This window comes from Punica granatum, chromosome 2 (genome assembly GCF_007655135.1).
Source record: "Punica granatum isolate Tunisia-2019 chromosome 2, ASM765513v2, whole genome shotgun sequence".
NCBI classification, from domain to species: domain Eukaryota; kingdom Viridiplantae; phylum Streptophyta; class Magnoliopsida; order Myrtales; family Lythraceae; genus Punica; species Punica granatum.
The window spans coordinates 43,632,536-43,644,350 of record NC_045128.1 but is presented as its reverse complement, the minus strand read 5'-3'; the positions used below and the strand labels follow the sequence as shown (position 1 = coordinate 43,644,350).

Below are 11,815 nucleotides of genomic sequence, written 5' to 3'. Positions count from 1 at the left end.
AGAGAGGGGGAATTTTGTCACGTCTAGTGGGGGGGTGGGGACTCAGTTCAGACTCGGTCGCGGGCAACGAATCCACGATCGAAGGCCCGAAGATCAGGAGCCACCTAAAACGACAGATATTCTAACATCCGTTCACATTTCATTTGAAGTAGTTGGAATCTCAGAGCCTTTATTTTTTTTTCCCCTCCCTAAACAGGTGTTCCATGAGATCAATATTAGATTATTTATTATCCATGAAACTAAACAAGAAAAAAAAATCTAAAAAAAAACTGTTCAATGTGTTGCCTAACAAGAGCGAGATCAGTATTGAAGGTGACGAGAAATGGAAAGATATATTGCAATATTCGATTTCTAGGGAAGTAGATAATAATATGTTTCCTGTAAAGGCCTACTTTATTGTTTTTTCACATTGAAAAGAGGATAGTTCATCTCTTGTCGCCGCATCCTGAAAACGAGCTTCTTATTCTACTACTGATACAGCTCTTGTCTGCATCAAGATCCGGCCCCTAATTGAAAGAACCTAGAAGCTGCATTCATCAATTAGAATGTGAACTGTCAATTGGGATGTGTAATGAAAATTGATCATCAGAGGGAATAGAAAATGGGCCCAGATTGAGCAGGAAACGTGGGCCGAAAATGGGCTGAGCCCACAACCCAACAACAGCTGCGCATATTTGAAAAAGTTGATGATGAACCGCCAAACCGAAAAAAATTAAAGCGAGCATGGGAGAAAGAATAATACTAATTGCAATCGGTGGTGGGGGTGATGTCGAAGCCCAGGGAGACGCCGCAGAGGCCCGACAAGGAGGCAATGGCGGATGCATTGGGGCTGTACGAGGCAATGAGGCCCATCAAGCACCTGCATACCGTGCACGTCGTGGACTCCGCCCCAGCTATCATGTTTAGGGTCGTCATGGCATCGCAGCATGGTGTCCCGGGCAGCGGCTCCGGAGTACCATAAGTTATGTACGTAGAGCACATAGAGATCAGAGCCATCACTGTTGAGCAATCTGTTAGAGGTTGCGGTTCTGCCGGCACAGCTAATAGCATCAGGAACGCCACCATGAACACTCCCGCTGCCGCCATGATTGGCCTCCCGGAGTAGAAGCTGGAGCGGCTCATGATCTTGTCACTGAGCTGAGTGACTACTATCGCACACTTTGTGAGGAGAAATTTGTGGGATTCGGTGCAAAACGGGGACGGCGTGCTCTGCTCCCATAAAGGTCGAATTCTTTCAAAAGAGCAAGTCTAGAGCCGCCAAGGTGTCGTGGTGTAGTTGGTTATCACGTCAGTCTAACACACTGAAGGTCTCCGGTTCGAGTCCGGGCGACGCCACTAATTTTTATCGTAATGAATTTTTTACTTTTATTCCTTGAAAGTTTTGAAAGTTGAAACGAAACGATTTTGAAGGTATGTTTTATGCAAGACTTTCTAGCTATTACAATTAACTTATTTTCGTTTCATCTCATGATTATTTATATAACCTTTGGAAAAATCATTAATTGAAAGTTACCATCATAATTTCAGTTGACATATGTGCTGTGTAAAATTGACAATTTGCAGTTCAAAGTGTTTCTTTAAAGGGCATTTAGTCATCGTCATCCTTGTGCATTACAAACAAGAGGTTGCTAAATCGAAAGTATAAACTTACTTTAAAATGAGAGTGCAATTCATTCTTTACTTTCAACTTGCCGTGAGTAGGTGTGACATATCGGAATCCAATGATTTACTAATGCCTATTATAAAAGGAGTTCCAACCAAGTGTATTGTTCTCTATTTTTCCAACCATTTGTGTTAATTACCTATCTTTTTCAAAATAAGGTATACATGCGACAAGATATATGAACAAATTGTCCTTGTGAAAGAGGTTTCGGCGACGTAAATGGAAATTCGGAGATGGTACTTTGGAAATATAAAATGAAAAAAATATTCTTGACAGCTTATTTGATAAGGTCCAACTTATTGAAAATTTAGAATCTAAATTCTTTTCAACAGATACGCCAGTAAAAAAAACATATTTTTTAATAACATAATAATATTTTTTTCGACATATACAATAAAAAAACATATTCTCAATAAACGTTTCAATAAATACAATTCCATAGAAAGATAGATTCGCATATAGCTAGGAAAAAACTAACAATGCATATACAGGACAACCTTCCAAAGTATCGCCGACAGACATTTCATAAAAAATAAAAAATAAAAAAACTCGTCGAAAGTATATTTATGTTATCTGACGTCGAACGAGATACATATATATATTTAATAATATATGTATAAAAAAAACAATAGTCTTTCTAATGTTTTCTACGTGAATAATATTTTCATACCAATCCGTTTTTATTTAGATTAGCATTGTGTTATAAGACAATACAAATATAGAACTATTTAATTGGATGTCAAATACCATAATCAAGTATAAACTCGATTGATATGAAAGTAACGATGAAATGCAAGAGACACATGCACGCGCTGGGAGCGCGAGTGAGGACAAGTGGGTGAAAAGGAAGGTGCGTCAGCCAACCCAAGTTTCCGAAGAAGGTGGGGACCGCATGGTCTTTATCTAGACAGGCCCACCTCTCTCTCTCTCTCTCTCTCTCTCTCTCTCTCCCCCTATAAAACTCAACCTCTCTCTCTCTCTCTCTCTCTCTCTCTCTATCATCACAGATTCAAATAGGAAGACGAAAGTGAGCGAGGGAGTGACTGAGCGAGCGAGCGAGTTTGCATCGGGAGAGATAAAAAAAAAAAAAAAAAGGTGGGGGTTGGGGGCTCTCCTATGGTTTGATCAGTAGAGTCTCCTGAATTGATTATTGAATTGAGATCTCCATCCTCCTCTGTTTTGGATTGTCGAGCTTTCGGTTCTCTCATTTCGACTCTCTCCCTTTCCGCATTCCCATTTTCTCTTTCTTTCTGTAAGTCAGCTGCAGGCATTATATATACTCATATTTATATATATAACCATTTTTTGTTTATTCTTATAATACTATATGTTATGTTGCCTGTGTGGGTTTTTTTTTTTTTTTGGTTTTTTGGCTCTATTAAAGTGAGGCGTATGCATATTTAATTTGTCCTTTTGACCTTTCTGCAGATCCCAACAGAAAGCAGCAGAATGAACGGGGATGGAGGGAGGAAGGGAGGCCAGACCTAAATAACCTCAAATTCGAGCCCTTTGCTTTCGGCAGCTGGTCTGGTCCCCGTTTTTTACCAGAGGGTATACGCTTTGCCTCTGTGTACTGAATCTTGGCTATCCCTATTATTACTGCCATTAATTCCTCTCTCTCTCTCTCTCTCTTTCTCTAAAATTTAATTATAATTCTCATAAAATTTAGACCAAAAATAAATAGATAAACAGATGGATAAAATCTTAATCAGGATTGGATTTGGGTGCTTGTACGGTGACTTCGGGTCACCATAAGTTAACACCTGTATCCCAGCCATGTATGGCGTGTGGGGTTCGCGTCCCACTCACCATCCGACGACTGGGAGGGGCTGGGTCATGGTGACCCGAAATTCTCTTCGAATTTCCCCTTTTCTAATGAACTAATTGTATACATCGGATGTCCTATCATATCATGTCAGATTCCATGGTCATGAAAACTATGTATGAGCAGTCCGCAGTAATATCTCTTTTAGGAATTTTCTGTACATTGAATTAATCTTTTATCACATGGACCCTTCATAAAAAAACGGTTGGATCTGATACTTTGTAGAGGTGTGGGATAGTTTTTTTTTTTTTTTTGAAGGAATCGGGTAATTTCTCTCGCATTTGGGTTACCTCGATTCGGTCGAATTTGTATGGGTTCATGTGGGCCCGCTCCACGTTTAATTAGTCCACGATGGGACTAAAAATTAAATGAATGGGACTTCCACCTCAATTCCTACCGAAAAAAAAAAGAGTGAAGAAATACTTTTATAATCCTGGCAAAAATAAAAATAAAAATAAAAAATTACATACATCTATAATAGGATAAAATTATTATCATTCTGATAATTGATTTGATTTACATAGATTGGAATCGGAATCTGAATGTATTTCTCTGATCCCACCTCGCGGAGAGCGTGCATGGTCGTGCATCGGTTTCATTTTTCAGTTTCAAAAATTTCCATATTTTCTGTTTCCCTTCTTTCTCGATCATGCTTTTTTTGCAACCTCATTTTTTTGTCCTTTTATTAATTATTCATTTCATTTTCCTTTCTCGGTCTTCTCTAATGCCGACGAAGGAAATTGGTCAATCACGTCAAAAACAAAAAAAAAACATTTGTCTAGGAAAATTATCCGACCTCATTCTGTGAATAGTTTATTATACGACTGATTTATATTTACCCGATCATTTTTTGTGCGGATCTAACTGCTCCTAAGGTATAAGAAACCGTCCGAGTGCGCAGACCAGATAGTTTTCTCGTATTCGCGTAGACTTACCATTCAAAATGTTTTCCCTTGACCCCCTTTTTATTTGGTAATAATAATAATATATCTATTGTTTTTCCTTTTGTCTGACGAGAGATTTGCGGGGGGAGACAGGGGCAGAGGTCTGAGCTGGTTAAAACTGAGGGCTAAGGAAATTTCTTTCTTTTCCCAACTCTGCATATGAAACAAATTTCTAGAAACAGAAAACTGCGTTCTTCTTTTTTGTTTTTTTGTTTTTTTTTTGGGGGTTCTTCCAGGAAGAGAGAGAGAGAGACGAAAAGGATCCGAGTTTTGGGTCATTGCATGAGACACTGAGCGTTGACAATGAGACACCTATTTCTATGCCTTTTTCATTCTGCTCTGAAAGCAGATCATCCATTAAAAAAAAAAAAAGCAAAAACCTTTTTCCCAATATGTATTATTTATTAAGAATTCTATTAAGCCTTTGATTTAGTGTGCGTTTCTCTCTCTCTCTCTCTGTGTGGGTATCTTTTAAAGTTGTCAGCTTCGCAAGGTCAAAGAGTGAGATCAGAAGCAATAGAGTCGTAGAGAGAGAGAGAGAGAGAGAGGGAAGAAGGGAGGGTGGGGTCTCCTCTCCTCATTCATTTCCAGTAGAGCAGTAGAGCAATAGAGCAATAGAGCTGCGGTGGCATTGCAAGAACAGCTACGGCAACATGTCCAGTACAACTCCTCTCACACCCCCTCCCTACCTAGCTGCAGCTATCATATCATCTTTCTTTCTTTTTTCTTTTTTCTTTTTTTTCTTTTTGGTTGGGTTCTTTTTTTTTTCCTTTTCCTCAATATATATATATATATATAGTTTGGTTTCCTGCAATGCAAATGTCGGTGAATCTGATGGTTTCTTGGTCGTGCTGCTGCTCGCAGGAGGTGGTATAGACAAGAACATCAATGGACGGGCTGCACGGTGCTGGTGACAACAACAACTTCATGGGACTGTTTGGTGGTGTTAACAACTTCGAGGCAGACTTCATGGCTCAACTCAAGGAGGAAGGCTATGAGAGCCACGAAGGCAGCGAGAACTTCGACGCTGGGTCTGGGGACGAGGTCGATGTCGAGGTGGAACTCGTCGAAGGCGATGGACAGCAGGACCAGCCCCCCAAGAAGAAGAAGTACCATAGGCACACTCCCCAGCAGATCCAGCTTCTCGAATCGTAATGTCTCTAATCCCAAGTTTTATGTTTTCGATCAAATTGAATATAATTTTCTAGGAATAGGGAAAGATTCGGTGCTAGTTAATCTCCAATGTAGTAATTATTCTGTGAAATCTGCTGCACTTGAATGAATATTTTAGATATACATGCATATATAGCTTTCCGTATTGGTTTGGTTTGCTATTTGGTTAATTTGCTTGTGTTTAAGTTATTGGCTATTGCTGTCTTCCATGTTTTTCAGATTCTTCAAGGAGTGCCCACATCCAGATGAGAAACAGCGGAATGAGCTCAGCCGCAGGCTCGGCTTGGAGAGTAAGCAGATCAAGTTCTGGTTCCAAAACCGGAGGACTCAGCTGAAGGTGAAGTATATACACAAGTTTCGACTCGTTATCTTGCCTCCTTTTAATTCTTTTTCCCAGGTTGATTGTGACTGACTTTATCAAGTTCTTCTGACTTAAACCGCAAAGACACAAATGGAGCGCCATGAGAATGCGATGCTAAGGGAGGACAATACCAGGCTCCGAAATGAGAACCATGCAATGAGGACGAAGCTGAACCGACCAATCTGCAACACCTGTGGTGGGCCTGCGGTTCTTAATGGTAGCAGGATGACCCCTGAGGAGCAGCAGCTGAAGCTCGAGAATGCCCGACTCAAAGATGAACTGACCCGCATATGTGTTCTTTCTAACAAGTTCCTAGGAAGGCCAATCTCCCCGTTCGCTCGTTCAATCATGGCCTCTGCCGCCCCTCCTCCTCCTCCTGCACCGAGCAGCGGGCTTGAGAATGTAGGCATCCCAGTCAGGGTGGCAGGGCCCAGCAGCCTTGGCTTTCCAGATGGGTTTTCTATTGCCCCGCCAGTCGATCCTATGACGAAACCAATTAGAGGTGCTGCAGAAGGTGGCAATGAAGCATTGCATGAGAAGTCCATGTTTCTAGAGCTTGCTGTCTGTTCCATGAATGAACTGATCAAGATGGCTGAAGTGAACACTCCACTTTGGGCCCGGAGCTTTGATGGGGCGAGAGAAGTGCTGAACCATGAGGAGTACATGAGGATATTCTCTCCCCATTGTGGTTCTAAGCCTAGAAACTTTGTGCCGGAGGGCTCCAGGGAGACAGCAATCCTGCTCATCAATAGCTTGGCAGCCGTGGAAATACTAATGGATGTGGTATAAAATGGCTTAGTGTCCAATACTAAATTATCTATCACTTGGAAAATTTTATTGTATGTTAAATAATTGTATCGAGCTTGTTGTAATTTTGTCAACTTCTCTCCTGAACAGGACCGATGGGCGGAAACATTTCTGTGCATGATTGCCAGAGCGTCCATCATTGATGTTATTTCCGGCGGCATAAGTGGAAATCGAAACGGGGCTCTCCAATTGGTATTTTTTTTTTAATTACCGATTCTGAACTTTTGGAGACTCAGCGCAACTGATAGAATTTAGAACTCACAAGAAGCTTGCTTTTAGATGGAAGCGGAGCTTCAAGTGCTATCACCTTTGGTTCCAGTGCGCCGAGTGAAGTTCCTTAGGTTCTGCAAGCAGCATGCTGAGGGGATTTGGGCCGTGGCCGACATTTCCGTGGATCTGTTCCCCGATACCATAGAGGGTTTTGCTTTTGCCAACTGCAGGAGGCTTCCGTCAGGCTGTATATTGCAGGACATGCCCAATGGTTGCTGCAAGGTATCGTGCTGCCAACTATTATCTATGCCCTATGCTCGTGCATTCATGCTAAATTGTCTCATCAGTTTAGTTGAGAAAAACAGAATCTTTCCTGACCAGGAATACCACTAAAAGATTTCGTCGAAACCACAATATCATTTTATATTTTGTTTGATTTAACCGACCGAAGTTGGGTGCCGTTGAAGGAAATATGCTCTTGCTTTGTGAAGTAGAGTGAGACCTCAAGCTCGTTGAACAATCTGAACCATTTTATTCGTAGAATTGGGTCTGTTTATATTTACCAGAAGATGCGATCCTGTTTCTAATAAAATACGATATCATAGGTTTTTTGTTCAATCTCCAAGGCTTAGATTGCTTGCTGTCTGCACTTAAGTAGCCTGGCATAACTTTTCTTCTTCTGATTGAGCTTGGACTTTTAATACTTCTCCTGCATGCAAAAGTTATATTTAATTCATTCTAGAGCTTTGGAAGTTTCAGTTTTTCAGGATAAACTATACCTTTGATGCTTCTATTCCTTCCCTCTCCCCCAGTGCAGCTCACTGGATTAATATATATATATATATATATATATATATATATATATATATATGCCTTGAGTTTGCATGAACTGTACTCAGTATCGCATTTTAATATATTGAAATTTCTTGCAATCCAATAACATGTCAGCTACTAAGTCTCTCCGAGCACGTGGACGAACAAATAAACAATTCAAAAAGGAAAAACAATAAAGGAAGGAAGGAAAATCTCATGAAAACAAGCATGCCTTTTTGTGAGGAAACTTTTTCATAGCTGCTGCATTACTTTAGATCTTCTATGTTTACTGAATATAAATCAACTTGCTGCAGGTTACGTGGATCGAGCATTCTGAATATGATGAGGGCCTGATCCCTGATCTCTACCGGTCGTTTCTCCGCTCAGGGCTTGGGTTCGGTGCCCAGAGATGGGTTGCGACACTGCAGAGGCAATGCGAGTTCTTAACCATGCTGATGCCGTCTGCCAACCCGGGGGAAGAACCTTCAGGTCTAAATCATCATCTTATCGAAAACTCTTGTTTAAACCGTGCCTGCTGGCAAAAAACTACCAAGACCAATTTAATCCCAGCTGTAGTTTTGAGTTTTGTGACTGATCTGGTCTGAAGGAATCCTTTTGGCCCACTCTGAAGTGGAATATCAAACGTTTTTGCCAATCTTTCCTTTTCGTTTACACGGTTGGATTCACTGTAGATCTGTTAAACCAAAATGCTGAAAAATACCATGCTGTAGGAATCAATCTGAGCGGGCGGAGGAGTATGCTGAAGTTAGCCCAAAGAATGGTGGACAACTTCTGTTCTGGGGTCTGTACCTCGATGGTTGGAGACTGGGAGATGCTTTATGCTGGAAACATCGGACAGGACATCAGGGTGATGACCCGGAACAGCCTCAACAACCCCGGTTTGCCACCAGGGATACTGCTCAGCGCCTCAACTTCGGTCTGGATGCCTGTTTCCCATGAAGTGCTCTTCAATTTCTTGCGTGATGAGCGGGTGAGGAGCGAGTGGGACATACTCTCTCGAGGAGGGCTGATGCAGGAGGCGGTCCACATCGCCAAGGGCCAGAGCCGTGAGAACTGCGTGTCTCTTCTCCGTGCTAACGTGCGTAATTCTCTGAACCCTCCCCATTCATTTGGATTACTGATATGTACAGTATGGTTGGGAAATTAATACCGAATCCAAAAACGCTTGCTCAAGGTTCATCATGCTTTGTACTTGCTTGGTTTTACAGCCCGTGGGTGAGAATGCAACTGGCATGCTGATACTGCAAGAGACGTGGTCGGACGCGTCGGGCTCTCTAGTAGTCTATGCCCCAGTGGACGTGCAGTCAATAAATCTGGTGATGGGCAGTGAAGACTCGAGCTTCGTGGCTCTCTTGCCCTCGGGATTCGTGATCCTTCCTGATGCTTGTGATCCGTTGGGCACTGGAAATGTGTTGATCAATGGCGGGAGCATCTGTGCTGGATCGCTGCTGACAGTTGGCTTTCAGATCCTAGTGAATAGCGTCCCAATGGCAAAGCTGAATGCCGAGTCCGTGGAGACTGTGAACGGCCTCATTGCCTGCACCGTTCAGAAGATCAAAGCAGCCCTGCAGCTGGCATGATTCGATAGTGCTGAGCCCCAGTCCTGGAAGATCCTTTCAAACTTGGATCAACCACAAGCATCAGGTTGCAATGGGCTCATGGCGACTTCAGATATGAATCTGAAGGATCGTACTCGAGCCCGGTCTGGGTCGGAACTGTAGGAGCTGCATTTTTTCTTTAGTTTTGGGCTGCGCCGGTTTAGATATTAAAAAATTAAACTTCAATACAGTATAGGGAGTTTTCAAATCAGAACTGAAGAAGATGGAAGATTAGAGTTTGGACATAGGTGGGGTTTTTGAGTCAAGAACGAACCGCTGATTGGAATAGTTTAAATCCCAATGGGCAGATCCAAAGGCAAGATGAATATTTCGAGCAGTGGTTCGGGTATTGACTTGGGTTAACCCGGGTTAGATCCAAGGATTAATATACATTATCGGATGTTTGTTTGTTATAGCTTCTATTGAAGTCCGGACATTATTCAACACCTTCAAGCCCTTCCAATGGACTTCAGAAAGATTTCATGAATTATGATCAGTTCAATTGCCTCAGCTCTGTTCCTCATTTTTCGCTTTAGATATAGTATATATATGCAATCTACTGACTGGATCATGTTCATGACCCTTTGTAGTGGAGGCTGGGCCACTTCATGGGCCGTTTAGCCCATTCCGGAGAGGCCCATCCACCACACTACTGTCTTGTAGCGAAACTTTTTTTTTTTTTTAATAAATAATGGGGGTGTCCGAGTTTCGCCTGACTAATCTCATTGAACACCTTGCAAGCTTGCGAGAAATGTAAGTCCGGCCACAAACCTTGCAGGCGACCCGATAAAGAGTATTTTTCTGCATGGTTTATGGGGTGAATTGAACTTGAAACTTTCCCATGAGAATCGCATCTTTTAACAATCAGATCAATCATATTAGATTGTTACATAAGAGGCCCTTGGACCTATTTAATAGTCAATGATACTGATTTGGGCATGATAATTTCTTTGAACGAGAATCGAATTTAGAACTTTTTGATATTCAAAATCTAAGAGTTTCTTCCCCTTATCAATGTGTTACACCGATATAAGGCTCTCTACGGTTGTTTGTCTTAGGAATGACAATTAATGAAGCTATATGTTGTTATATGGCAAACGAAAAACAACTCAAAGTCCATACGTGATGTGACAAAAGAGATATGTTATAGAAATCGTACGATTTGTATCGTTATGTCGTTAGGAAGATCAGAAGAATATATCATAGGAATACTGTGTGTCGTCGTCCCGTTAGTTGGGGTACTTGGTTGCATTGCATAAATCAGATCAGAGGTGGGGGCACAAGTTGGTTTTGGTAGGTTGTGTTTCGACATTATAAGATTGGATTGGGTAAATATCCAAGTCAGAAAGATTTCGTGTGACCCTCGCATTAATCCTCTGATATATATGTACAATATATATATATATATGTGTATATATATATATATCCAATCTCACATATATAGACATAATATGGTCTTTTGATTTGATCGGATGATCACTTAATCATCTCTCTTTGTGCCAAAACCCCTACTTTCTATCTGTCTATCCATCCATCCAAATTAATTCCTCGGAAAGGTTGATGAACAAACCCTCCGTAGTCCAGTCTAGTCAGTCAACCCAACTACATTCCCTTATAATTCTTTCCCCGATATATACACAGTCGCGTATCTCGATCCATCCCATCGTTTCCGAAATTTCTTTGGTTAATTCGTAAACCCCCATAAAGATTCGATAATTACTCATGGCATATATATATAGCATGCATCTTCCGAAAAAATCATCTGATTTTCCATTTGGATTAATTTCGTGTAGCCATTAATTACATTTGCAGCATGAGCTAGCTAGCTTATATTTACGACAATTTTAGACGACGTATCATATATTCATATCGACAATATAATTCAGTATATATCGAGTCAGCTATATACATACATACATATATATATATATATAATTGTTATGGATCTTGGCTTCTGTCTTGTTTTTAATTTTGATTCTCTCACATAAAAATTGGGGCAGTCAAATTATTCCTACTTCTCCATTCTTTAATCGATTAGTGTCTTTCAATGTGTAGTGAATTTCAAATAATTAATTAATTCCCCAAAAATATCTCTACGATTATTTTTATTAAGTGATATTCACCGACTATGATCCAACTCGTGAACCTCTCAAAATTGTGGATACACAAATAATATTGGGATAATGGTATAGCATGCATCGCATGTGTTACAGTCTAATTGCAAAAGTGCGACTCAATAATATATAAATAGAGAGAGGACACATATCTTATGCATAAATACATTAATTAATCACTAATTAATTAATTAAGCAATTAAGATAATGTTATCATGCAAAACACAGACTTAAGAAGGGCCGTCCGTCTCTAATAAGGCCTAGGATGGCTGCATAAATATAGGAA

General features: G+C 40.8%; 2 protein-coding genes and 1 non-coding gene across 4 annotated transcripts; 2 read left to right on the top strand and 1 right to left on the bottom strand.

Moving 5' to 3' along the window:
* Positions 1-204: 204 nt before the first annotated feature.
* On the bottom strand, positions 205-1,228 carry LOC116197357 (putative non-specific lipid-transfer protein 14). The gene is made up of 2 exons (XM_031527479.1): positions 743-1,228; positions 205-527 (listed from the first exon to the last, which is right to left on the bottom strand). The coding sequence occupies exons 1-2, from the start codon at positions 1,120-1,122 to the stop codon at positions 521-523; spliced, it is 387 nt and encodes a 128-aa protein (XP_031383339.1). The 5' UTR covers positions 1,123-1,228; the 3' UTR covers positions 205-520.
* A 33-nt stretch (positions 1,229-1,261) lies between these two features.
* Positions 1,262-1,335, top strand: TRNAV-AAC. The gene has a single exon. It is a non-coding gene; the product is annotated as a tRNA-Val (tRNA).
* A 1,283-nt stretch (positions 1,336-2,618) lies between these two features.
* Positions 2,619-9,882, top strand: LOC116194312 (homeobox-leucine zipper protein ANTHOCYANINLESS 2-like). Of its 2 annotated transcripts, XM_031523095.1 has the most exons (10): positions 2,619-2,915; positions 3,092-3,214; positions 5,297-5,583; positions 5,825-5,942; positions 6,051-6,749; positions 6,864-6,965; positions 7,053-7,265; positions 8,111-8,285; positions 8,528-8,895; positions 9,026-9,882. In XM_031523095.1, exons 3-10 carry the CDS (start codon positions 5,321-5,323, stop codon positions 9,395-9,397), a joined length of 2,310 nt encoding a protein of 769 aa, XP_031378955.1. In that variant the 5' UTR covers positions 2,619-2,915; positions 3,092-3,214; positions 5,297-5,320; the 3' UTR covers positions 9,398-9,882. The 2 variants fall into 2 exon arrangements, with proteins under 2 accessions (XP_031378955.1, XP_031378956.1); XM_031523096.1 differs by lacking the exons at positions 2,619-2,915; positions 3,092-3,214 and adding an exon at positions 4,906-5,092.
* The last annotated feature ends 1,933 nt before the right edge of the window (positions 9,883-11,815 follow it).

Coding starts and splice junctions, on each gene's coding strand:
- LOC116197357 (XM_031527479.1), bottom strand. CDS start 1,122: ATGAGCCGCTCCAGCTTCTACTCCGGGAGGCCAATCATGGCGGCAGCG.
- LOC116194312 (XM_031523095.1), top strand. CDS start 5,321: ATGGACGGGCTGCACGGTGCTGGTGACAACAACAACTTCATGGGACTG. Junction 5,584..5,824: donor CAGATCCAGCTTCTCGAATC/GTAATGTCTCTA, acceptor CATGTTTTTCAG/ATTCTTCAAGGAGTGCCCAC. Junction 6,750..6,863: donor TGGAAATACTAATGGATGTG/GTATAAAATGGC, acceptor TCTCCTGAACAG/GACCGATGGGCGGAAACATT.